The sequence below is a fragment of the Neovison vison genome, chromosome 6 (genome assembly GCF_020171115.1).
Source record: "Neovison vison isolate M4711 chromosome 6, ASM_NN_V1, whole genome shotgun sequence".
NCBI classification, from domain to species: Eukaryota; Metazoa; Chordata; class Mammalia; order Carnivora; family Mustelidae; genus Neogale; species Neogale vison.
Genome location: NC_058096.1, coordinates 62,987,131 through 63,014,288, shown reverse-complemented (window position 1 = coordinate 63,014,288; position 27,158 = coordinate 62,987,131). Strand labels below are relative to the sequence as shown.

Genomic DNA, 27,158 nt, shown 5'->3' with positions numbered 1-27,158 from the left:
TCCCTATGCTTTCTTATCCTTCTGTGGTTCATTCCCTTCATCTCTCCCAGTTCGCCTTCTCCATGCCTTCTCTCCTTCCCGGCTCCTTTTCCTTTTTTCTCTCCCTTTCCCCCCTTTCATCCTTTCCCACACTCTTTCTCCCGTGCTTTTACAGCCTGAGTCCTTCTCCTTCTCCCCTTTCTCTTGCACAGTACATCCAAGCTCCATTCCCTCTTCTTAAGGAAATCAGCCAGGCCTCAGATGGAGCTGTTGTCCTGACAACCTAAAGGCGCATCGGGCTTTCACTGAGGCTGGCTGCTGCTGAAGGGGGCAGTTGTGCAAAGCGAGGGGCCAGGCCGGAGGGAGGGCGGAGGGGATGACGTGGAGGGGCTGTTGAAATCCGCGGGGGGGCGGGGGAGGTGCGAGCGGAGGGGAGGGGCTGGAGGGAGAAACAGGAAAGGGGGGGGGGTAGAGACTCTGGGCTGCTGCCGCTGCTGTGTGGGTTTCTTTACACTCCCTGGCAGGCTGGGTGCCGGCTCCCTCGCCCGCCTGCCCGCCCGCCTGGGAAAGTGGGTTAGGGAGGGAAGGAGCTCAGCTCAGACACTGGCAAAGGAGCATCCAGCCACAGACCGGAGAAGAACACCTTCCTCTTGCAGCTTTCTCTTCATCTTTTCTAGAGGGTTTTCTATGTGTCCTCTCGCCTTTCAAATTGTGTTCCTTTGACTTTCCCCCCCACCTCTGCTTGGGGTTTTATGCGGGCTTTGTTAAGTCTTAGAGGGAAGAGAGACTGAGCCAGGGAAAGAGAGGCAAAGTGGAAGGGAGCACAAACTGGCCAAGCCCGTTCCGCCTTGGCTGTTGATGAAAGCCCTGGGTTTGTAAAGCCCTCTCGGCGTGAGCGGCACGCACACACCCTCCAGAGTCCACCGCGGACCCGCACCTCGGCGTGGCCACCATGGTCGGCAGAGTTCAGCCGGATCGGAAACAGTTGCCGCTAGTCCTACTGAGATTGCTCTGCCTTCTTCCCACAGGACTGCCTGTTCGCAGCGTGGATTTTAACCGAGGCACGGACAACATCACCGTGAGGCAGGGGGACACAGCCATCCTCAGGTAGGGCTTTGGGGCAACTTTTCTTCTGTGCGCCGGTGTGTGTGTGTGTGATCTTCAACTCCAGATTCTGATGCTGCAGGCGTGTATGTGTGTGTGTGTGTGTGTGTGTGTGTGTGTGTTGTGCATGCACACGCGCCTTTTACTGAGTGGCCCAGGTGTCTGCCAACACATCTGAAGGGAATTCTGTTTCCCGTCAAGGACCAGCAACGTTGGTTAAATGTTATTTGGTTTCTTAGGACCTTGTTTCTCTCACCAAGAAAGCGTAACTTCACCTATGGTGTTAGTGACATTTGGGCAGTATTCTTGCTTTGGTAATTTTCGATGCTTTGCACTCAAGAGTTTTGTTGGGGTTCTTTAATAGGGAAAGAAGAGTTGTTGAATTATGGCTCTCAGAGAGTGGTACACAGTACTGCATTCTCTATGCTGTGTGTGTGTGTGAAAGAGAGAGAGAAAGAGAGAGAGGGGGAATATATGCACATCAAGGCTCTCGCCCTGCCCCCGCAGTAGTTCGGACTAGAGACTTTCTGTAAGGATCATCTAATTGACATCGAGGGCAATAAACCAATCTTAGAACTTTGGTTGGTTACTGAGCCTTTTCTGGAATGTGGATAGACATCAACACATGAAAGTATGGAAGAAAAAGAAAAGGAACTTGCCAAATTGCTGATATTTAAGAATAGGAGTATTAAGCGCAAAGATTAGGCAAAAATTAATCTGGTGTAAAATGGGTATTTCAAATTGATTATTCACCTTAAGTCCCATCTCTGTGTGGCTCTGCCAAACTCTGAAATAAAATTTGGGATTGAAATCTGGACAGGGAGAGTCCCAGTCCTTGGGAGTTTGACCCTCTAAGGGACAGTAAACTGCAGAAACTCAGATGGAACCTAGCTGTAATTCCATTTCTAAAAAAAAGCTTCAAGCTTCTTTTCCTGTGTTTCTCTTTTCTCTTCCCCTCCTCCACCCACTGTACATAACCCTAGTCTTTTTTTTTTTCCAGTTTTCTTAAATTTCTATCAGATACAAAAAATAAAAAAGAATGAATAAAAAAATTTTCCTTGGAGATCCTTTAAAATCTCATTTTGTCCAAATAAAATGACCCAGTGTCAGTCTGTCCATACAGTTAATATTGCTTGTTGCGGCAATAAAAAACTGTAGACTACAGAAAGTAAACCTCTAATCTGTGTGTGAGGAGCTGATAGTGCATAAACCCTGGGGCATCAGGGAGCAGTTCTCTAGCAGAGCTGCCTACAGCAGCAAAGTTTTCTTTCCTTTCCTCAGAAATAAATTTGGTTGGCTGTCACAGTGTCCTGCTTTGGGATCTCGAGCCTTGTTAGAGAGGAATGTGTACGTGTTGTGTGTTGTGTTGTGTGTGTGTTGCTGCAGATTGTAAAAACTCAGAAAATCCTAATGTGTAAATGCTCTTTTCTTCGTTTCCTGAGCATTGAGTGATTATGAATCCCAAAGATCCTACTATCCAAAGCAGATTTTCCCTACCAGCTTTCCAGCCCTGTAAACCTGCATGTGTGATTTATCCACATGGAGTAATAAGATTTATAGAGTAATTTATCTGTTTGCAAAGGGATTTGGATATGATGCAGAAAATGTTTTTTGCAAACACGTAAGCATGCCATCTCAACTGCTAACATTCAGACTCCCTAACATCATTAACCCTTACTAGTGAGGCACTCTATATAAATTTATGCTATCCCCAGGAAGACTTGTTTTTGCAGATTATGAGACTGAATATAGGGAAAGCAAATACCTGGATGTGTAAGTTTTTATTTAAATGCCCATGAACTTTGTAAGTCAGTATCACCTGTATCTTAAGTTGTAGCTGTCAAAGGGTTAGATAAACATCTAAATGTTTATTCAGAGGAAAAAGAATATTCTTATACTTTCATATTGCATATGCATATAAGTCTATGTCTATGAGAGGTGTCTTACTCCATAAATATCTACATATGATATAGATGTGCTTTCAAGTGTCTCTGACTTAAAAGAAATGGAGTTTTTAAGCATTACACTTTAGTAGACATTACGGTGTGGAAATGGAGGGAGTGAGAAGTGAGAATAAATATAGAAGCAGTTATTCACTGGGAAAGAGAAGCTAGACAAACAGAGCATGCAGAGAAGTCACCTGTGAGAGTCCGTTGCTTTTCCAGACCTCACCTAATGTGCCCTCTTTTAAATTTCCTCTGCCTCGAACAAGGCTTTTATTTCTGGGTTGGTGGAGCTCTATCAGAAGTAACTATGGAGAGAGTTCCTTTTGTTTTCTTCCCTGACCTTCTTCTCAATCTCTTTAACTGAGCCCAGTAAGCTTTGTGGGTCAGTTTCCCGGTGAAGAATGGTTTTCTTGCTTTCTGTTTACAAGTCTAGCCTGGGAAATACTTGCTTCTACTTTATTTGTGACATTTTACTGAGAGCATGAGCTTCCAGGGGAGGAGAGGAAGGAGAACTTGATTCATTGGAAGTCACAGTAGATGTTTGGCACTGAGAAAGTGAAATGGCAAGGAGAGAAAAAAAAAAAAAAATCTCTCAGTGAATCTGTGGCCCTGAATAATCTGAAATGTTAAAAGGAAACAAGGAAGGTTTGTAATTCTGGTGGTCCAGTGACAGGAGTTTGGTTGACCATCCCCAAAACATTTACCTTTACTGCCTTACTCCCATGAAAAGAAAAGTATATATTTTTTTGGAACTGATGCTCAATTTTGTATAATTATGATAGGAGATGAATTCTAGTCTTGGGTCTTACTTTGTAATTTCTATCTTTTTGGGGAAAACAACAACAACAACAAAAGACTATAGAGTGAAGGTAGCAGAACTAGATGGAAAGAAAAATACTCTCATGTATCCCAACCTCACCCTGTTGTTTCCCAGACAAGAATCTAGATATCCAGAGGTTTCTTTTTTTTTTTTTTTTAGATCCTTTAAGAGCTAAAGGAAACCACACACCATATTCTATCTCAGGGCACAGAATCAAAGTACCATTCGTAGACCAGTGGGAACAGCGGCACATGGGTTTCTTCCTAGATACTGAACCAGAATATTTGCATGCAAAGTAAAGTACAAGACATACCCACAGGACTTGTCTTATGGGAGTGTCTCAGGTGTTTTTCTGAACAGAACACACCTGCCACACTGCCACCCCAACAAGTGTAGGAATTCATCAATTACTGGACACATTTCTAGCACTGATTTTTCTAACTTTCTACCCTTGCACACAGGCTCACAAAGAGGTTCACCTCCTGGTTATTCTTGGCAGGTTGAAATCATGTGGCTCCCTTGATAAGTCAAAGGAAAAATGGAAATAATGTTCTTATCTAGCCTTTAAAATTTCATTTTTAACAGTCCCACTGACTATATTTTTATTATCAGTAGCATATGTCTAGAAAGATAATTATAAAATAATTGATCCTAACGTATCTGCTCAAAAGGTAACTTTGTAAAAATGACATATTTATGCATATTTGTACATGCTGTGTAAGTGCATATATGATAAAATGCAGAGGTTTCATACTATCGTGGGTTTAAATATTTTAAATTTGAGGTGTTGGAATTTTATTTATTTCACAGTTCTGACCCTATTTCATGTTTGTAAGATACTATAATACTTTTTATGGTGGTAACGTTTTTCCCATTTAAATGTAAATGTACTTAATAGGAGTTAGGTATAAGAAATTGAGTATCTAAGTTCAACATAGCTAAGTTTTTAATTTTTCAAAATTCTGGGTCTTTATTCTCTTGTTTTAACACTAGGGGAAAAAGAGGAAGCAACACAAAAGATATGATTATTTGACAGTGCAGTCTGAGAATTTTGTGCAAATTTCAAGGGAAAAATGGTTTCTCTTCTATAAGGCATCTGGAACGCCTACATTTACAAAGAAAGTGTCAACACTCAAACATACTTCTGACACAATATGTGATTTTTCTACCACTTGTAATTCACTATTTGAAAACAAACTTTGTGGGCATCGGTCTTTGGGGGAAGTTTGTGACAATTATGAAGGTTTCTTTTTCTTGTGGCTAAATCTCTAATCAACGTTTAGTGGTTATTACTGATATTTTAAGGACACTTCATTTCACATTAAATCCTTTATCAAATATATTTGATAAATGCTAGAGTATACCACACTATTCTCTTGTCTAGGAATGTGGCATATTAATTACACTTTATAACATTGATGTACCTGTGAATTGTATCATTTGTTGTTACTTATGGACAGAGGAACACAGCAGCCAGGTCTCATGTGACAAATGTAGTTTGTGATTATTTGTGTTTTTATAAATATGAAACACATAAGTATGTATACACACACCCCACATATTAAGGTGATTTTTCTGTTCTATGTCATCTGACTTTGAATGAATTATTTGTAGAACTGTGGAGTGAACAGCCAAAGGTGACTGACTTATCCACTAAATTAGTTTTTGAGGGTTAAACATTTGTGTTTCTTGAAGTTGCTTCTATAAAATAGCACACTCAGGCAAAAAAAAAAAAAAAAAAAAAAAAAGGATTAGTGCATATTTTTCTGTGGTCCTTGAGAGCTCCAGGTACAAATGTCTGTAACTCATGTGATAGGAAGTTACCTAACTGTGTGCTGGTACCCCTTGCTGTTATCACTTAGACCTTAGAGAGTCCTTCTCTTCAGGCCATTAGTAAATGGCTTACAGCCATTTGCCCTGCTTTCAGATGTCCTGCTTGTTAGTTTGTATGACTCAGAAGACCTAGACTCTAATTTTGGATCCATCCTTGTATGCTACATGACTTTGAACAAATCCCTTAAATATTTGAGCTTCAGTTTCATTTATAAAATGCTGAAACTGCCTATTTTAGTGACTCTAGTTACTGTACAGAGTTGTTTTAAGAAGCTCAGAAGAGATAAAGGAGGGAAGTTTGTTCAGTTGTAAACTGCTACACAAGCATAAAACTATTAGTCATTTTCCAACCACATTCAACCAATTGTTTAGACTTTAAGGAGCTCTTTTGCTTAGACCAGTGTTTCTCAAACTTGAAGGTGTATCAGAAGGTGTACCAGGGAAGCCTGTTATAACACAGATCGCTTGGCTTCTACCTGCAGAGTTTTTGATTCTGTAGGTCTCTGGTAGGGTCTGAGGTTTGCATTTCTAACAAGTTCTTGACGATGCTAATACTGCAGGACTGGGCCACACTTTGAGAACCACTGACTCTTGCTGCTCCAATCGTGTTCTGCAGATGCGTATTTTAGGTATCACAGATGCGTATTTAGGTATCCCAAATCTTGGGGTCTATCCCAGACCTTACAAGTCAAAATCTGCATTTTTAACAAGATCCTCAAATAATTCACAAACATCTTAAAGTCGGAGAAGTGCTGCTTGAGGTGGTTTACAACTCTGGCTGCAATTAGGTTACAATTGGTTACAATTGTAACCAATTAGGTTACAATTAGGTGGAGACCTTTCAAGAAATACTGAAGCCGCATATTCTCTACTTTCAGAAATTCTTATTGAATTAGTTTGGGGTAGGGCCTGGCATAAGTATTAAAAAAAATGATTCTGATATGTATATAGAGTTGAGAACCACTGCTTTACCAGTTGAGGAATCTCTTTTACAAAACATCTTTGGGGCAGTGCTTAATGGATACGTAGTAAAAAATTAAAGTCATGTTGTATGGCTTGGGAAGTATGGCAGCAGCAAAGATGTACAAATTGAATTGGGAGAAAAGAATGAGACTCTCATAGATCCATTTCTTTACCACACGATTCTATAACTACAATGTCATGGAAAATGGAGTGACTTCATTTTAATATGGATCCAATTTACATAGTATCTATTGAAATAGCATTAAAACTTGGTTTTTAAAAGATTATTGCTTTGTGTTCTCACTTCCTTTTATATTAGGCAAGACATGGAAACACTTCTACTATTTTTTTTTTTTCAGGTCTATCTCTAGGAAAGAAAATAGATAATTCTTAGGCAAGGAAAAGATCTTCAGTGATAACTTATTCAACAAGCTTGTCACTTATGTTGCCATATATGTAAATATATGATTCACAGTATGATAGCTACGTGTTTGTGGACTTCATCTCAGTCTTACATGGTGATCAGTCTTTAGCTGAAACTGAGGATCCAGTTTTTGTGTCATAGGTAAATACCGTCAAGGATCTAGTAAGTTCAGAATGCTTAACAAGTACTCAGAAGACCTAGATCTAAATACCTGGAAATAATTTGATCTATTAAATAAGAATAACTGACAATTACTTGGCTTATTAGATAAGCTATTTTTATGATGATCAAATGACCTACTATGTATTACTGTTTTATAAAGTATAAAATGGCATAAAATAGAAGCTCTTATTAATAATCATAGTTATTATATTCATAGTAGGAAATAACCTTTAGAACATTAGGAAATTTGATAAAATGAGCTTTTCATTTTTATTTCTATGGTCGAGGTTGGCCATTTGTCCTATGTTTGTATCATTTCCACCCCCTTTAAAGTCATTTAAAGTTACATGTATCTTAGAATATTAGTTGAGTTTCTTATCAGGAGTACAAGGTGAATAAACAATTTTTTGGTAGTCACTTGAATCAACACATAATCTTAAGTTAATGAGTGATTAACCTTCACAAAAGAAAACACTTTCCTTCAGATTTTGTTAATTACTATAGGATAAACTTGTGGAAATCTAGAGAAGGAAAGGCCTTGGAGATTAGGCAATCCACCATCTCATTTTATTTATTTATGTATGTATGTATGTATTTATTTATTTATTTATTTATTCATTTATTCACCTACTTATTTGAGAGAGAGAGAGAAAGTGTGTAAGCTGGGGCAGGGAGGGAGACGGTGGAGGGGGCTGAAGGAAAAGGGAAATAGAAGCAGGCTCCCTGGCTGAGATCATGACCTGAGATGAGTACCACCTAAGCTCCCCCCACCATCTCATTTTAAAGTGATGTACCTGAGGGAGTACCTGGGTGGCTCAGTTGGTAAAGTGTCTGCCTTCCCCTCAAGTACTGATCCTGTCTGGGTCTTCCTGCTCGATGGTGAGCCTGCTTCTCCCTCTCCCTCTGCCCCTCTCCCCAGCTTGTTGTCTCTCTCTCTCTCTCTCTCTCTCTCTCTCACATGCAGGCTTGTGTGCTCTCAAATAAAAAAAATAATAAATTGATATAACCGAGAAGAGAAAAATTTAGTTGGTTTTCTAAAGATTTGAGTAATTCGAACTAGAATTCATGCCTCCTTGTTCTTGTTCAGTGATTTTTATTCCACAGTAGCCCTGAAGTTATCTTCCTGGTTTTCATGCTATCTCATGATGTGCTATTTAAAATTATGCCAAAAGGGTCTTTCCCCTTATTCTTTTCTCTCTCCCCTCCTCCCTCTATCTTTCCCTTCTCCTCCACTTGCTTCCTCTGCTGTCTCTTCCTTTTTCTACCCTTCTCTCCCCTTCTTTCTCTCTCATCTCTCCTCCTCTCTTCCTTTCCTCTCTTCTCTCTCTCATCCCTGAAAATCAAAGCTGAGCCTTCCTTTGAATGATCCTCCTGTTAGTGCTGGTCAAGGAGGAAGTTTTCAGTAAATACTTTACCGTTTACATGCCGAGTATCATCTGTCTTAAAAACATAGGCTTACTTTCTTCACTTGGAGCTTCCATCTTACGATATTTGCAAAGCCAGTCTTATATTTGGCAGAACCTATGTAACATTTTCTTACATTTGTTTTGTTTTGTTTTCCTTTTTGTTTCTGGTACTCTGCCTCTTACTCAGCTTTCTTATCTGAGTTCTTAACTCTTTCCCTCAGTATTTGACTTGGGTTCCTCAAACCTACTACCTCCTTATTGTTACTTACCACTTTCTACGTGGTTAAGGCTCCTATTACTTGTCCCTATTGGAGACACTGATCAGGATGATTGCATAGTGAGATCATGGTTCAGGGCTTGGGTTTCAGCCTGTAGCCCATCATTTACATAACCTCCAGGGGTGCTCTACACATTGTAGTCATTGTAGATTATACTTAAAATCCTTTGAGGAAGGTAGAACTTATTTTCTATTTGTACACAATTTATTTCTGGCTAACAATGAGCTGATTGTGGTCAGTGGGAGGAACTGGACATTGAGATAGACCAGTCTCTTGGGATGGTGGAGGCACTGGATGCTAAGTTCCACTATAAATGCCTAGGGGGTTTCTTGTGTGTCATGTAGAATGAGGTTTCATAACGCTTTCTTAACAGGTGAGCCAAGGGAGGTCCAACATGTTCCGTGAAAAGAACTCACAGTCAGCCCTATAGATAGGCAGGCAGGTATCACAGGGAAGTGTGTTAGCTTGTATAGAGATGTAGCCACAAGGCAGAGGCTCAGAACACAAGGGAGTCTATGGGATAAGGGCTGGCTTACATATGTCCGCGTAATAAGGGACTTAGACCCCAGACATCCTACCAAGATAGCTACCTTGGTCAAGGGTACAAACGAAGCTCTGTATCAAAGCTGTTGTAACCAAGGGGTAACATGAAGATAACTCTCAGAGCACCAAACTCCCATCTTTTTAAAACTTGTTTGGGGGGCACCTGGGTGGCTCAGTGGGTTAAGCCGCTGCCTTCAGCTCAGGTCATGATCTTAGAGTCCTGGGATCGAGTCCCGCATCGGGCTCTCTGCTCAGCAGTGAGCCTGCTTCCCTCTCTCTCTCTCTGCCTGCCTCTCTGTCTACTTGTGATTTCTCTCTGTCAAGTAAATAAATAAAATCTTTAAAAAAAAAAAAAAAAAACTTGTTTGGGATCATAAAACCCGATCTAGTGAGGTGGGGAAAAGATAGAGGTGTGGTGAGGTGAGGGAAAAGATAGAGCTAGAGGTCTGAAATGAGGTACGAATTAACATTACTTGTTTTTCCTTGACTTAGGAAACTTCGCTAGATTACATCTTTATTCTACTTAATCCTTTCAGACCCCAGGTAGTTGGCAGAATCATGGACCTGAACTCATCTGACTATCACGGGCCAGTTGTTTTCCAGAATCAATCTGGATATATCCCCAGAACCTTTAAAATCTTTTCATTATCTACAACATAATGTCAAAGGTCCTCAGCTTGGATAATACTCCATGCCCTACTGCCTCATTGCATCTACTAATTCAGAACCACTTTCATTCTCTGTTCATGAGCACGTGAAAGTGTGTACACACACACTTCTCTTACATATGTTCATGAAGCTCTCTCTACCCAGAACCTTCTCTTCCTCCCACCTCTCCACTCTTCCCAACCATGCCTCTTTGCTTGGTTACCTTGTTGCTCCTTCCAGGCTAAGGCTGGTTTTGGTGATATCTCATTCAGAAATCTTCTCTTATTCTCCCAGATTCAGCTAAATACTCTATTTTTATTGGTAATATCCTCTCTGTATATGTTTTTTTTTCTCTCCTAGTTTTATTGAGGTGTAATTGATAAAATTTTATGTATTTAAGCTGTACAGTGTGATAATTATGTGTATATATACACACACATTATAAATTATTACTAATATCAAGTTAATTAACACATCCATCACTTCACTTAGCTACCTTTCTTTGTGTGTGATAAGAACACCCAGGATCCACTCGCCATGCAAATTTCACATTACAACCCAGCATTATGAACTATCATCACCATGATGTACATTAGATCTCTAGAATCTATTCATCTTATAACTGAAAGTCTACCCTTGGACCAGTATCTCTCCATTTTCCCACCTTCCAATTCCAGGCAACTACCGTTCTATTCTCTGTTTTCATGACTTAGCCCTTTTTTAGATTCCATTTATAATTGAGACTGTACAGTATTTGCCTTTATCTACCTTTTTTTTTTTCCACTTAGCAAAATACGCCCCAGGTTTATCCATGCTGTTGCAAAAAGATCTTAACAATTTTTATAGCTAAGTAATACTCCATTGTGTCTCTGTGTGTGTGTGTGCATAGAGAGATAGATATAGATGATATAGTTATAGATACATCTCGTGTTTTCTTTTTCCGTTTATTCATCCGTGTATGTTTGGGTTATTTCCATATCTTGGCTGTTGTGAATAAGGCTGCAATGAACATGGGAGTACAGATACTACTTTAGGACACTGATTTCCTTCAGATATATGCCCAGAAGTGGGATTGTTGGCTCTATGCATACCTCAACTTAGCATTAACTACACTTTAAGGGCACTCTTGTCTTGCCTCAAATGTGTTATCAGTCCTTCAAAGACAAGTGTCTCATCTACCTTAATTTTCTACTCATGAATTTAGCTTAGTACCTCTAGGTGGTCAGATAAATATTTATTCACTGAATTAAACAAAGAGGGTGTAGTCATACTGTAAATCAAGCAGATCAGAAATTGGTTTATGAAAGAGGAGATAAGTTTGAAGGACACAGAGATGAAGCAAGTTATGTTAGTGAAAAAGCCAACCACTACTAGGGAAATTATAAATATGTGGTCAAAGAAGGTTAAATAGTAAAATCAGAGATGGATTATTTTCTTATCATTGGTTGAGGGTATAAGGTGTTTGTCTAGAAACACTCCCAGCATTTTCCATTGCAGCTCCTTTTTTTAAGCACAGCTTTTTAGAGCATGAGAAAGGCATACAAGGGCATTTTGGGGGAGCCTAAAAGTTTAGTCACCAGTGCCTAAAGTATGCTCCATTCACTGATGGATGAGTTTCTGACAAAACTAGGAATCACTCAGTGCTCCTGAAGTGAGTCATGTCCAGTGTCTGTAAAGAGCTCAGAATCCCAGGTAGTTTAAGAAAAGGAATATACCTCCTGGGAGCTGCTGAAGCTTTCTCCCTGTAGAGGTGCCTATAACCTTTCAGAGACTGAACTGAGCATTTGAGAGTTACTTATGGTTGGCAAGATTGTTGTGCAACAGGTATATTCACCTCATCTGTCCTGCTTTCTTGTGAAATGAGACAAAGTACAGACCACTTGCACTCATTTGACTCAAAGTAATTATTCATACTGAACAATGATGCCAAGTTGGGTTTTGCATTGTTGACCTCTTTACTCACTCCTGGTGAAATTCAAACTCGAATGTACCATGGACTTTTTAATAATCCCAAATTCTCTCTGTATGTTTTGCCGTAATGCACAAGAGCATTATTTATGTGAGGTCAGAGGAAAAGTCTATAACTCTGAGGACAATGAAACCCAGCTTCTCATACAATAATGCCTTACTGTTTATTCCATTATAATTTTTTTGGTGATGCATTTCTATATTGAGTTTCTATATTTTGAAGTTATCAAAAGTTAATAATATCTTTTCTAAAATAGTGCTTTAGTCATGCTACTATTTGCCACACTTCTCTGCTAGGAACAATGTAGACAAAAATGAAAGTCATGCAGTTCAACACTAAGTCATGCATAGCCAAATGTATACATATGAAAATATTGATTTGGAAAATTACTCAGTTTCCTAATTTCTAATTCTTGTGCTTCTTCAGTCATATTTCACTCTAGGACACTTACATCAGACCTGTTTATTTTATGGGGTTTGAGTCATATATGGTTGCCAGTTTGCGACTGATTTTTGTCTTGAGATGACTAAGATTGTTGTCATCTTATGCATGTTCATGATGTAAATACACGAGCAAATCTTAAGATCAGCATTTTATATTGCAGAATCATTAAGTTAGCAGATGAAATTTTCTTTGACTTTCTGACCTTTATTCTTCTGTCTTTTTTTTAAGCATTTTAAAAATATTTATTTATTTATTTATTTATTTATTTATTTTAGAGAGAGAGGGAGAGAGAGAATGTGTGTGAGCAGGGGAGGGGCAAAGGGAGAGGGAGAGAGAGAATCTCAAGCAGACTCCCCACTAAGCACAGAGCCCAACTTGTGGCTTAATCTAATGACCCAGAGTTCCTGACCTGAGCTGAAGCCAAGAGTTGGATGTTCAACCCACTGAGCCACCCAAGGGTCCTTTTTTTAATCTTTTGTTACTCTAATATAATGAACAAATACTATCTAATATCACCAGCACCTCAAGGAACTCTCTAATGTCTAGAGAATACCACTAGATCAGGTAAACTAGATTGAACACCAGCGGATTTAGGCTTTATTTCCATAAAACCTTAACTGTAGAAAGTTGGGAATTAGCTTTTATTGTTTTAACTCCAAAATGGGAATAATTCCTACTTACCTCTTAAGCAAAGATTTTGGTCTGGTCTGACATTAAGTTTTTCAATATAATTGAGTTCATTAGAAGAAATGTGTGATGTAGTAAGTGGGATCGTGATATACTCAAATAAAAAAAAATAAACTGCATTATCTTACAATATCATGGCATAGGAAACTTAAAGATATTTTTTCATTAATGCCTTAATATTTGTATAGAATAAGACAACTTAAAATCTAGTTCTTCTAAAAATAAAAGCATGTATTTATACAGAATGTATTATAATGTGTAAACAAATTGTCATACTTAATTACATCATGTGGATTTTTTTGAACACATGATTTTTTTTAAAAATTAGTTTCTTTTGCATATATTAATAATATATAAAACAAAAGCATATATGTATTTTTATATGTACAATAAATTTACATATTTACAGTATGAATCTGAATATTATTGTAAACTTGGGTCATAGTATTCTTTAATAGGAATCCAATTTAATTTAATATACCAATGTGGAGAAGTTTACTGTAGAAAACTAAATTTTCCAGGTTATCAAGGATATTAACAGGTACAATATATAAGAAGCACCATAGTATGTCTTTTTAATTTGTCTTGATTAATGTTTTATTTTTAATTGTTATGCAAGTGCGAAAATTCCTTTGTAAGAGAAGTCAGACTTAATGTTTTTTTTTCCCCCCCAGACTTAATGTTTCTTGTTTCTGCTATATCTTGGTTAGCATACATAGTAGTCCCTAAGGAGTAACATTTCTTCTATTTGGATTATAGGATAGACACTAATGGTGTATTAGCTAAGTGAGAAATAATTTTCAAAAATGTAAAGTCAATTCCTCAGATTTTTGATCTTCATTCTAGACTAAATTTACATTTTCTTTCATTCTAAGTCACCAAATGATGTCATGATCTGTTAATAAGCATGCTTGTTGAAAATGAGAGACTGGGGGCGCCTGGGTGGCTCAGTGGGTTAAACCTCGGCCTTCAGCTCAGGTCATGATCTCAGAGTCCTGGGATTAAGCCCCGCATTGGGCTCTCTCCTCAGCAGGGAGCCTGCTTCCCCTTCTCTCTCTCTGCCTGCCTCTGCCTGCTTGTGATCTCTGTCTGTCAAATAAATAAATAAAATCTTAAAAAAAAAAAAGAGAGACTGGCCACTGAAGGAAAAGAATAAGAATTCAAATTAAATTTCAATTTGTTTATCAAGTAAAATTACCATAATTATGCTTTTATGTCCTTTTCAATATTAAAGATTCAAGGCAAGTGAAGAAATGATTAGAATAATATAAATAAATTCAGGTGTAAGACTCAGATGCATTATATCCAGAGCAATAAAGCAGCTTGGTAGTATGACCAGTCTTTGGCAAATGTGATGGTCTTTGGCCATGTTCAATATTTGGATAAAAACACAGGAAGCGAACTTGCTAACATGTGTATAACACAAAAATAAGAGGATAGCTTTGTGTCATACTATGTGTATGGCACAAAAATAAGAAGATTGTGGTTTTTGGCAGAATTATAAGGTAAAAATGGATGCTAGCTTATAGAAGAATGTTATTCATATGTGTGTTTGTTATATCACACTTCATCTCCCCCCCATGAAAAAAAAGAAAGAAAGAAAGAAGAAAAGGAAAAGAATTTAGGATAGTTTATAATTAAAATAGAATATAATTTAAATAAGTAAATCAGGTTGAACTCTTTTATAAATGATCTTTCAAATAGTTTTATAGCATGATGGAAATAACATATCTTCTACGCCAGGAGACCTAGCTCCAAGTATTCCTCTACCAATCCCCAATTTTGTAAGCAAGGGCAAATAAGGGAAAATTATCCCTGCTGGGCCTCAAGTCCTCTATTAATAAAAATGAAAATGATAATACTTACCCTCTTATCTCAGAAAGCTAGTATAAGAATGGAATAAGAAGGACCTGTAAAATAAGGATCTGTATGTGTGTGTGTGTGTGTGTGTGTGTGTATATATATAAAATTATATATATATATATATATATATATATATATATATATCTGGGTGCAGGTATATTTATTTATATTATATATATAAATATATAATATTTATATATATTAATCAATATATTAATATAATATATTTATATATATATTAATTAATATATATATTAAAAATATATATATATATTTATTTTATAAATGTTCCTTGCTCTTCTGCCAAGTGGAATAGATTTCCTTATAAAGAAGTAAATTTTAAGTCATCTTCATATTTAAACAGAGGCCAGATAACCACAATTAAGAAATGTTATTTAAAAAGGTCTAAAACAGGGATACCGGGTGGCTCAGATGGTTAAGCGTCTGCTTTCAGCTCAGGTCATGATCCCAGTGTCCTGGGATCCAGCCCCACATCAGGCTCCCTCCTCAATGGTGTGCCTGCTCTTCCTCTTCCTGCCACTCCCCCTGCTTGTGCCTGTGCTTTCTCTCTCTCTGACAAATAAATAAATGATTGTTTAAAAAAAAAAAAGAAAAAGAAAAAGGAACCAAAACCCCAAAATCTTTATGTAGTAGAAGGTTGAAATGGATGATTTCTCATATATTACCATTAATATTCCCTCATTCTCTCACATTCTGTATTTCTACTCCTTATTTTGTATGTGTTTATTTATTTATTTATTTATTTTGCTGGCATGCATTGTAACTTTGCTTATGAAGACTTTCATTCAGAAATACATCCTCTAATTGTTTTTCAGTGGGTTTTAATATTCATACCTCTACTACTTTCTTCCCACTGGAGAATTTACAAACATGTTAAGAGAGAGGAACTGTGTTTCATTAAAATAGAAGATCTTTTAGGCCTTTCATCTTTCTATATAGATCAATATTAAGACAAATCTAGTCTTAGAAAGATACTTTCATATTCATGCCGCTTCACAGAGATAGGTAAGATTGATCGGTCAAATAGGGACCTCATTTCTTACATTGTTCAATATGGCTCGAATTGTTACTTTGTTTACTCCCCCCAATGAGTAAAGCATGATACTACCTCCCAATTCATGCTTCCTGCTGGTTCTCTTTCTACTCTGAGGACTGACGTATTCTAGGCTTTGAACCCTCCAGTCCTGGCTCCCTGTGAGCACTGACAGGACTAAGCATCCCCAGCTATTTGATACAAGAACTTTCTCGCTGCTGACTCCTTTAGTATCATCAGAGGTCATCTCCAGTAAGATGGGAGTGGAGCAGCAGTGTCCATGGGCTTTACCTGTGGGTAAATCTGCTATTCCTAAGTTGCTTTATTTGCATCACTCCCTTACTTTTGGTATTACCTACCTTTCCCAGAAATAATGAAGCAAAAGAACTTGAATGTGTGATTTGCTTTGCTTACAATTCAGATAACCTCTGCTGCCACTAAATAGGAGGTCAAATAATGGCATGCATCAATAAGTCTAGGCAAATCATATTTCCCAATCTTGCTGAACCTAGTCTCTTTCATCAACGTCAGCATTTTTGCTCAATTTTTATATGCATGTTACCTTATTTTATTTCTTTTTGTAAAATGACTTTAATTTATCTGAAAGTTCAAACTGTTAAAATCTGTAAACAGCGATTATCAGAGTATTTAACCAGTCTCCTTTCTGTTGAGTTGACAGGTTCTTAGCCAATTACCTCATCAGTGCTTTAGCTGTATTCATACAGAGAGAATCGCTGATGCACAGCTTTGTCTGTAGAACTGGGGTGGGATTTTGGGTAATAGTTTTGAAAGAGCTCAGAAAGTTCGAGCAAACCAAACTGAGGATTTGAAGGGAGAAATGAAAAGACAGAGACAGGTTAGGGCGAAGCCGATTAGGAAAGGACCAGATGTCAGGATGTCAGTAAAACATACATAGCCCCATTCCAAAGTGAGTTATCTGTGTGTAAAGCTGAAAATATTCCCATGAATGTCTGTTTCCAAATGGAAAATTGGTGGATGCTAAAATAAAAATAGAACTTGTTAAAACATAATGACAAGGAATCCTAAGAATTATCTAACAAAGTCCTAAATATGTCAGAGTTAATTCCTTGTGGATAATGTCTCAGTTTCATTCAATATTAGTCCCAACTGAAAAGGGTGAGGCAATCAGTTCCCAAGCCCTAGTCTCTTTGGCAACTACAGAATTCATGAAGAGTTTCCAATCTTCCATATGAAACTTAAGCATTATCTGTAGACATTATATATCTCACAGGTAAATAAATTATTGTTTTTCAAACCTGGAGGAGGTAAGGATAGCTTCAACTAAAATATTGGTTGGAAATGGAAATGAGAAGCCTGATAGAATGATAGAGACAGAGGGAGAGTCCTAAGTAAATAAGGTATAGTATTACTGGAAATACAGATACGGAAAGGCCAGGAATAAATATGAAAGGATATGCGGAATTAAACAGATTTTCAAATTAAGATTGATTTTGTTGGTTAAATTGAGTGTGAGGGGCTGTTAGATATTCAGGTAAAGTTGCCCATTGACAAGTGAATCTGAGAACTCTGGTGTTCAGAAAAAGAACTGCATGACTTAGGATCATGGAATATTTCCCTATTAGGGGATAGTTTTATCTATAGTTTAGATGAAATTGCTAAGGAAAGAATGTAACAGGGGTAGTTAGTGTGCACAGCCCTGTGCTGGACATTCCACGGGGATTAAATAAATGTCCAACAGAAGTAGATTTAAAATGGAGTTTAAGCTTTGGGGCTCTTCACTTGCATGGACCAGCTATTCTGAAGTTTTGTCTCTAATTTGTCATTTTGCATTTTTTAGAAGAAAGGCTCCACACTGTATAAATTTCAGGATCCACAGAAATCTGGATCCATACTTGTTCTAGTTCCTCAGGAACTTCTACAAATGAAAAATTAAGTGACAGTGAAAGCGCTATATTCCTAACGATGGTTCAGATGGTTTTTCAAAAACTGCTGTGGGCTGATGTGTTCCTGTGGACATTTTTAATGAAAGAGCTGAGTCTTAAGCATTGTGGTGAAACTTGAACGGGGAGAGGACGAGTAAAAGCCAGGCATTTCAGTAAAGAAGTGAGGATTTAATACATAGAGTGACCCAATCTCAGGTTGTGTATTACGAGAAAAATACCAGGAGCTCTTTGTCTCAAACTTCTTGGCACACCTCTTCACCTTGGGCAAATTAGTAATTATAATTATATCCCACCATATTGTAGACTACTTTGGCTCATCGTTCTTTACCGTGAAATACAACCTCACTCTGCTGTTGACAGCTCTGTGTTGCTTCAAAGTTAGGAAATATGGCGATAACGGCTCCAGGGTTCAGGACAACGAGAGAGACACAGGGCAGTCACAGAAGATATATAGTCCCATTTCAGATTTGATTTCCCAGTTGTGCCACAGTGCTATTATAATTTTTATTATTGATATTATTATTTTTAAAATTTTTCTTCATACTTGATAATTTTAATGAGCCATCATGGAGTAATAGAACTCCTTTATTCCCACTGCTACCGCTCTATTCCAAACCCTTATCAGTGCATGGCTGACCTCAGTCTTTCCATATATTGAATATTTGCTTTATGCTAGGCACTGGGCTGAGTACTGGCAACGAGCAGTGAGTGATACGGAGATTATAGTCTAAACTTCTAGATTTTCACCACTGTTTAGATTCTTCTGCAAACACAGCTTTTCATCAGTTCCTTTCCTTGCTTAATAAACTATAATTGACCTCCAGTCTGTGTCCCATCAGCCTCAATTTCTAAGATCTGGTCTTAGTATGTCTCTCTATAATATCCATCCTCCCTTTTTGTTAGGAATGTTTCCTGATACCCTCTGCCCACATGTCCTTTTTAAAAATATTAATGTTTTAAAAATATATTATATGTTTTTTAAAAAAAATTAATGTTTTAGCTTCCTTCAGAATTTTTATGTTTTATTTTTCCTCCTCCACTTACCTGCATTCTATTCACCTTAATTCCTTCCTCCTGTAAGAAACCATTGATTATTCCAACCTCAATTTATTTTTTGTAAGATTTTATTTATTTATTTGAGAGAGAGAGAGAGAGAGAGCATGAGTGGTGTGGGGGAGGGGCAGAGGGAGAAGGAGAAGCAGATTACTCCCCCCCAGCCCCCCCAGCAGGGAGCCCAATGCAATACAGGGCTCCATCCCAGGATCCTGGGATCATGGCCTGAGCTGAAGGCAGCTGCTTAACCAACTGAGCCACCTAGATGCCCCAATTATATCATTCTCAATTTATTATTTTTCCTAATTTGTTTGCTTATTTATTTATTTATTTTTTTCTTTTTGGACTTGTAAGCAATGCCAAACAATTTAGTGCCTAAATGTTTGCTAATGGTTTCATACATTTTAGGTTTGTGTCCTCAACTAGGATGCAAACTCCTGAAATTATAGAACCAAGGGAAGTTGGAGACCACAAAGTACCTTGGTCTGAGTAACCTCTCCAGCAATACTTGTATTGTTATACTACTCAAGTGTATTATATTATCTGCATTTTAAAGAGGAAGAAAAAAAACTCTAGGGAAAATAGTTATTAGCAGATCCTAGTCTTCATCACTACCGTTTCCATGAAACCTTCTTTTCTCTTCCCTATGTATTCCCTAGAACAAAGCTGTACAAATGACAGGTACTCAGTAATTTCTTTTAATGACAGACATAGAGTGATGTGTGTTGGTTGCTATATTCTATTCTATGGATCATATACAGCCAGAGGTATGGAGTGAAAATAGGATGTTTGTTTTCCCTTTGTCAGAATTAAATATGGGGTGATGAAATCTTTAGGGGTAGTGAAAATACCAAAGGTGAACAGTTCTTTTGAAATTATTTTCATGATGATTTTGTGTGATAATCAACATTCCCAGAGTGGATGACTTGGCAAAAGTTTTATGACTTAGACATCTAGTATTGCCACCATGTCTAAATGCCCAGCCCCCTCACAGAAGGCAATGCATTTGGCTTGGCAAACTCCCCTCTTTTTTTTTTTTTCATTAGTGAAGTTGGCCTCCTGTGGATGGCATTTTTAAGAGTAATGCAAATACTTCCTTTCCTATCAATAAAGCTGTGATTTACAGTATTTAATCTAGTTGAAGGGCAAAAAAAAAAAAAAGGAATTTTGCATACAGGAGAAATGAAATTATAATAAAATGGCACACTCCCCAAAGTTTTCTTAATATGTAGAGTATTAACCTGGCACCCAGCCTTATTTGCTGCATATAGAGCTCCATCAATCAGAAAAAATGGAAAGCCTGGTTTTCCAAGACTCTTAATAAAACATTTGACTTACTAGTTTCTGTAGATTTTATTGAGTAAATAACATGTTATTTAATCCACAATATCTCCTCTATCATCTTTTGTAAGACTGAGTCTTGGTGTAAAAACCTCGAGATACTCCTTATAAGTTCTGCCCTGTGTTATCTGAGTTCTACCTTTTATCCGCATATACCGCTACACTCTGTATCATCCTATGACCCTCACTTGATTATAAAACATTTAGCTTTCATTAGTAAGAGCTTTCTCTGATTTCCACACCACCTCGCCCAACAATTGCCCCTTGGAGAAGGCAAGACTGTGGAAAATTAGAAGTTTTTGTCACTAGCTTAGAAATGCTGGAAAGAAATTTAAATCTTTCCCCAATGAACTATAAACTGCTCTCTCTTGCTCAGCCTCAAAACTTGAGTGTGATTTAATGTTTATTCAGCACCAACAATATACAGGCACTTCAAAAAAGCATTCTGTTTATCTAGCACTCTAAAGTTCTAAAGACATGTCACATACTTTGCCTAATTAGTACTCACCAGGCCCTAGTGAAGAAGGAAAGGAAGATACGCACATTATCCTACCACATACACTGGAAATAAAGCTCAGATTTTTTAGCAAGATAATTGAAGTCAGTAGCCATAGGACGTGAATGGAACACAGCTCCCTGGATCATTTTGAACTAACCAATAAATTACATTACTTATTTTCTCCACTTTCCCTTTTTAAATCCCCTAGTTCCACCACCTGTTTTAGAATGAAGTTCATTCTTGTCTTAAATTGGTAAGAAAACAGATGTTTTTTTTTTTTTTTTTTTTGCTATATCCTTCTCCCCTTTGTGCAGTATTATCAGTCCATTCCCTTTTCCCTTTCTTCTTTCACTTATGATTGCATTTAGACTCATTCTTGTAAGAGACATCACCAGAGGGATAGATGGTGAAGACATTAAGATGTTCTCTCTTTCTCTCTCCCTCTCTCTCTTCTTGTTCCTGGTGCTGTGTTCAGTGCAGGCTCTCTGTTCTCATTGAGGCTGCAGTTTCTTTGCTGAATCACTGCTTTGTATTCAGCCAGGGACCATGGAGTATTCCCAGTGTATTTATTTTCTGTTCCTGAGCTGAATGCTGGGTGCTTCTTTGTCCTGATGCCTTCTGCAAAGGAGTTTAGGAGGTGGGGGATGGAGGGGAAGAAAGGAGGAGGAGGGGTAAGAATGCCAATAAAGCTTTCTCTATCCCCCAGAGGAATGTGTGCAAACGTCTTTAACATTGCTTCACTCAATGTTCTCCTCTCTGCTGCCCTTGCTCTTAATTGGATCTAGACCCTAGAGAAAATCACTTTGTTAATGGGATGGTTAAAGAAAAAGAGAGGTGGAAGTTGGCTGTGCTCAGTTCTGGCAACTTGTCCTCTCTGGGAATAAAAGTCTCAGATGCCTAATCTGGGGAAAGGGTGCTGTTTTCTTGATCATGAGGAAGTACCATTTCCCTTCTGTTGCATTTTTTTCCCCTCTCAAAATGGATTATTTTCTGTGTCTCCTAAAAATTCATAAAACTAATTTGCTTAGAAAATGTGAGTCATCCATTCCTGCAGCCATTTTGTATTTATCCATTTATTTATTTATTCATATATTTGACAAATGGCTGCTAAACATGTTTTTGTGCCAGCTGCTGTTCTGAGAATAAAATGGTAAATGAGAGAAATAAAGTACCTGCCCTCGTGGGGCTTATATTCCAATTGAGGAAGAAAATAAACAAGTATTCCAATGCATATATAATAATTATAGCTTGTGATAGTGATACACTTGGAAATCAAAATAATCTACTAATAGAAATTATGAAGGAGATAATTTATTTTTTATTTTTTAAATTTTTTTATTAACATATAATGTATTATTTGCTTCAGGGATACAGGTCAGTGAATCATCAGTCTTATTCATTTCACAGCACTCACCATATAACACATACCTTCCCCAAGTTCCATAACCCAGCCACCCTCTCTCTCCCCTCCCACCCCCAAGCAACCTTCAGTTTGTTTCCTGAGATTTAGAGTCTTTCTTTTGTTTTGTCTCCCTCCCTGGTCCCATCTTGTTTCATTTTTTTCCCCTTCTTACCCCTCGCGACCCCCTGCTCTACCTCTCAAATTCCTCATATCAGAGAGATCATATGATAATTGTCTTTAAGGGGGTACTTTTGATAGAGGTTTCAGAAATACCCCTCTGAAGAGGTGATACTGAAGCTGAGATGTAACAGCCTTTACAGAAGCTTATCAGCACCATTTATTTGTTTTTCGCAGTCTTAACGAGGTGTAACTTAACATATCGTAAACTTTACCAATGTAAAATGTTCAATTCAATGATTATTAGTAAATATATAGAGAAGAGCAACTATGACTCTAACCCAGTTTTAGAAGATTTTCACAATCCCCAAATGATTCCTTAAGGCTATTTTAGTCAACCCCATTCTCGCCTCAGACACTGGTCACTCACCAGTCTCTGTATATCTGTGTATTTGCTTCTCCTGAACATTTTGTATAAATGTAATTATACATATGCGTGGTCTTTTACATCTGTGTTCTTTCACTTAGCATAATGTTTTTGAAGGTTCACCCATACTGTAGCATGCAGCATAGTTTGTTTGTTTTTGTTTTTGTTTTCTTTTTTCTTTTTGAGAAAGAGAGATTGAGGACAGAGAGACAGAAAGGGGTGGAGGAGGGGCAGAGGAAGAGGGAATCTTAAGCAGGCTCCACATGGGGCTTAACACATAATATGGGTCTCTGTCCCGCAGCCCTGAGATCAAGACCTAAGTCAAAATCAAGGGGTGCCTGGGTGGCTCAGTGGGTTAAATCCTCTGCCTTCAGCTCAGGTCATGATCTCGGGGTCCTGGGATCAAGCCCCACATTGGGCTCTCTGCTCGGCAGGGAGCCTGTATCCCCTTCTCTGTCTCAGCCTGCCTCTCTGACTACTTGTGATCTCTGTCAAATAAATAAATAAAATTTAAAAAACAAACAAACAAACAAACAAACCTAAGTCAAAATCCAGAGTCAGATGCTTAACCAACTGAGCCACCCCGAAGCCCCAGGTTTGTTTGGTTTTTTTCTTTTTTTAATGACAGAATAGTATTCCATTATATGGATATGCCATATTATATTTATTCATTCACCAGTTGATGGACACTTTGGTGCTATTATGGACAATGTCACTATGAACACCTGTCATAGCATATATTTTCATTTCTTTTCTGTGGATACCTAAGATTGCAATTGCTAGATTGTATGGCAAATTTATATTTAACTTTTAAGAAGTCACCACATTGTTTTTCAGTGTACCTATATCATTTTACATTCTCATCAGCAATGTATGACAATTTTGCTTCTTCACATCCTTGCCAACTTTAAGTAGTATTTTTCTTTTTGTATAGCAGTTGGAGTGAATGTGCGTATTGATATTTTACTGTGTTTTTAATTTGCACTTACCTAATATGTAATGCTGAATATCTTTTCCAGTGCCTGTTAGTCACTTGCATACCTTTTTTGATCATATGTTATTCATACATTTTGCCTATTTTTAGTAGGTGTGTTCATCTTATTGAATTGCAAGATTTTTAAATTTATTCTGCATCTAATTCCTTTATCAGATATATAAATTTATAAATATTTTCTTAGAGTCAGTGGCTCATCTTTTCATTTTATTTTGAAGTACAAAAGTTTTTAATTTTGATGAAGCCAATCTATCAAGTTTTTCTCTCATGATTTGTGCTTTTTCTATCAGAACTAAGAACTTAATTGCTTAGCCCAAAGTTACAAAGATTGATCTAAATATATTTTCTAAATTTTTTATAGCTTTAACTTTTATGCTTGGGTCTCTGATTCATTTTCATTCCTTTCTGTGTATGGTGTGAGGTAGATTCTAAATTCACTTTTTTCAATCTGCATATCCAATTGGTTCAGAATCGTTTGCTGAAAAGACTATCCTATCCTTATAGATTTGATTTGGCAACTTTGCCAATATATTTATTTTTAAATTACTCTATTTCAGAAGAGAATAGTGGCCCATGAAGCGGATTTTGTTCATAGATCATTCGTTGCCATAGGATGTTTGAACAGTTATAGTATTCCCTCTCTGTTACTGCCTAGTTTTCTAAAAAATATACAAGAAGTAGTCCTTACAGTACCCCTCTTTTTTTTTCTTTCAAAAGTTTTTGATGTCTTTTAAATATTATAAAGAGCAAAATGAAGCAGTTGGAATTTTTAAGTCAAAAGAAGCTGACTATGAAAGTCGTTTTAATGAAAGACACTATGATAAATATATGACGGGTTGTTTAGTTGTGTAACCAGAATGTTGGCTATAAGTTCCTAAGTGGCCAGTACACATAGAAAAATACCAAGTATTATATCCATCGCTATGTTAAACAATAATCAAATTACCCTACCTTTCCTGGTCCACAGTGTCTATTTTTGGCTTTATGTTGTTTGTTTACACCCTGTTAATTTACACACTTTTGTTTCTACCAATCTGCCTTGCTTCTGTTGATGCCTGTTTTGCATTGTTTAAAGATAACTCTTTTTATCCTGAAATAATTGTCTTTGAAATCTTGCTTGTCCTCACACTCTAAATTTTGCCCCATCTTGCCCCACTTTACTCCTCTTCTGTTTTTTTTCTAGGGCCATTGTCTTGACTTAAACTCCAGCAAACCAATTTTCTAGAAAACAAATTGAAATTATTCTAAAACCAGTATTACTTAAAATCTTGTTAACCTCCTTGCCAAACTTTCCAGAAACAAAGGAAATGATCTAATTACTATAAATCCCAAATACAAGCACTAAATGATTTGTTGAATAAGAATTCAGGGAATTTAAAAAGAGAGAAATCACTCAAAGTGGGCATGGTCAAGGAAAGCTTTGAAGATATATGGCAAATGAAGATCCTTAAAGGATGTTAAGATTAAGTTCGAACTGATGTGGGAAGAATAGAAAAATAGGTAACTCCAGACAGTATAGTTTGATTTGTTTATTCATACATCCATCCATTCATTATCAGGTATGATCCTAGAGAAAAAGAAAGCATTGGATGCTTTTGGAGAATATGTATGAGTCATCTACACAGAGTGGGAGAGAAAGAAAAACACATCTAGAAAGATGACGTCAATATTGAATATTTAACATTCAAGTAAGAATTAATCCGTAATGGTTAGATGGAAGAAGAACACATGTTTCCAGATGAGAAAATAACATGTGCAGAAGTAGAGACACTTAAAGGTGTATGGAGAATTTAGAGACACGAGAGTGGGTTGGTATGTTTGAAGCATAGTATGCACGTGAGCATGGGCAATTGAGGTACAACTGGGGAAGCTCAAGGTTATTTTAGGAAAATAGTGAATCTTTATTGGGCAAATATGAAGATTGCAAAGAGAATCAAAGTAGATATATCTGGAAATGTAGAATGGGTCAGTTATAAGTAACCTTAAAAACCAGGTTTAGGAGAGTGAGCTTATTTTTGTTTTTTGTTTTTTTTTTAATTTATGTATTATTTTTCAGGCAAGGAGACATGATTTGGTAACTCACATTGGTATAGTCTGGCCTATGAGATAGCCTGACGGTGAGGAAAGGCTAGAAACAGGAGCATCATGTAGAAGCTTACTGCAATAGCATGTGTTTGATGTTGAAGAGATAAGCTACAGTGTTGAGAAGGAATTGAAAAAAATAATAGATATGAAGAAATATCTTGAAAAAATGACAACAAGCATTTGTGGACTTGTATGTCAAGGATGGGTGAGGAGTCAAAGATGTCACTGAAGTTCTAAGCTTGCAAATAATAAAAAATTAAGGAAAGGGAGAATTTTTGGTGAGGAAAAATGATGAATTGAGTTTTTAGATCTGCTGATTTTTGAGATGGCATTAAAATATCTGAAACTTTTCTCTAGCCAATTACGACAAATGACTAAATCTCATGAGTAACATCAGTGCTGAAGATTGGATTGTGAAGTTTTACAGAATAGTGGAAAAAAAAAAGAGTAGTAGTTTAAAATAAACATAAATGGCATAAAAATTCATCTACTGTGGTTGTCACATGGAAAACAACCATGTAAAAGTCCAGGTACCAGTGAAAAGGGATGAAAAAGAATAAATGCATATTAATGAAACAAATGCCCTAAAGCTGATACAACTTTTAAAGATTGCATCAGTGATATATCAAGGGAGTTTAGATTATTAAAGTAACTGTGATTAGACTCAACTCTGTCACTTCTGTCTTTCTAGGGGACAATTATTTCCCTCTGCAATGTACAGAAGTGCCATGGACCCTTGCTGTGACCTCTCCAATAGGAAATCCATGAGGTCCACAGGACTTGGGTCCTGGTACTTAGAGACAACAAGCAAAACTTTTTTTCCCCCTTTTTCTTTCCTTCCTTCCTTCCCCCTTTCATTTTTTTTTTCTTTTTAACTAATGGAATCTCAAAGAAATACAAAAGAGTTGTGTTGACCTCTTGTTATCATTTATCATAATCAGGACTGACGAGTGAAACAGCGTCTCATTCCCTTAAAGCAACAGGGAACTAAGCCAGTTGATTAAACAACATACACACCCCTTACAAAAAAACAAAACCAGAAAGACCAGGACATAAGCCAAACTCTCTTTCCCTTGCTTTCTCATCCCCTTGTCCTATTTCTGATTTGTTTTCCTGTCAGCATTTTCTCCACAGATCGATTCCCCTTCAGCTAGTCCCAGTGATTTTTAAGCAAAGAGAGAAGCTTACTCTT

General features: G+C 37.3%; 1 protein-coding gene across 2 annotated transcripts in view; it reads left to right on the top strand.

The window, feature by feature from the left end:
• The first annotated feature begins 517 nt into the window (after positions 1–517).
• LOC122908525 (limbic system associated membrane protein) overlaps positions 518–27,158 on the top strand; it is a 656,564-nt gene continuing 629,923 nt past the window's right edge. The window contains exon 1 of one of the 2 annotated variants that reach the window (XM_044251433.1): positions 518–1,086. In XM_044251433.1, coding sequence (XP_044107368.1) covers positions 932–1,086 — 155 coding nt within the window. In that variant the 5' untranslated portion in view covers positions 518–931. The remainder of the gene's footprint in view (positions 1,087–27,158) is intronic. The other variant, XM_044251434.1, reaches the window with a different exon arrangement.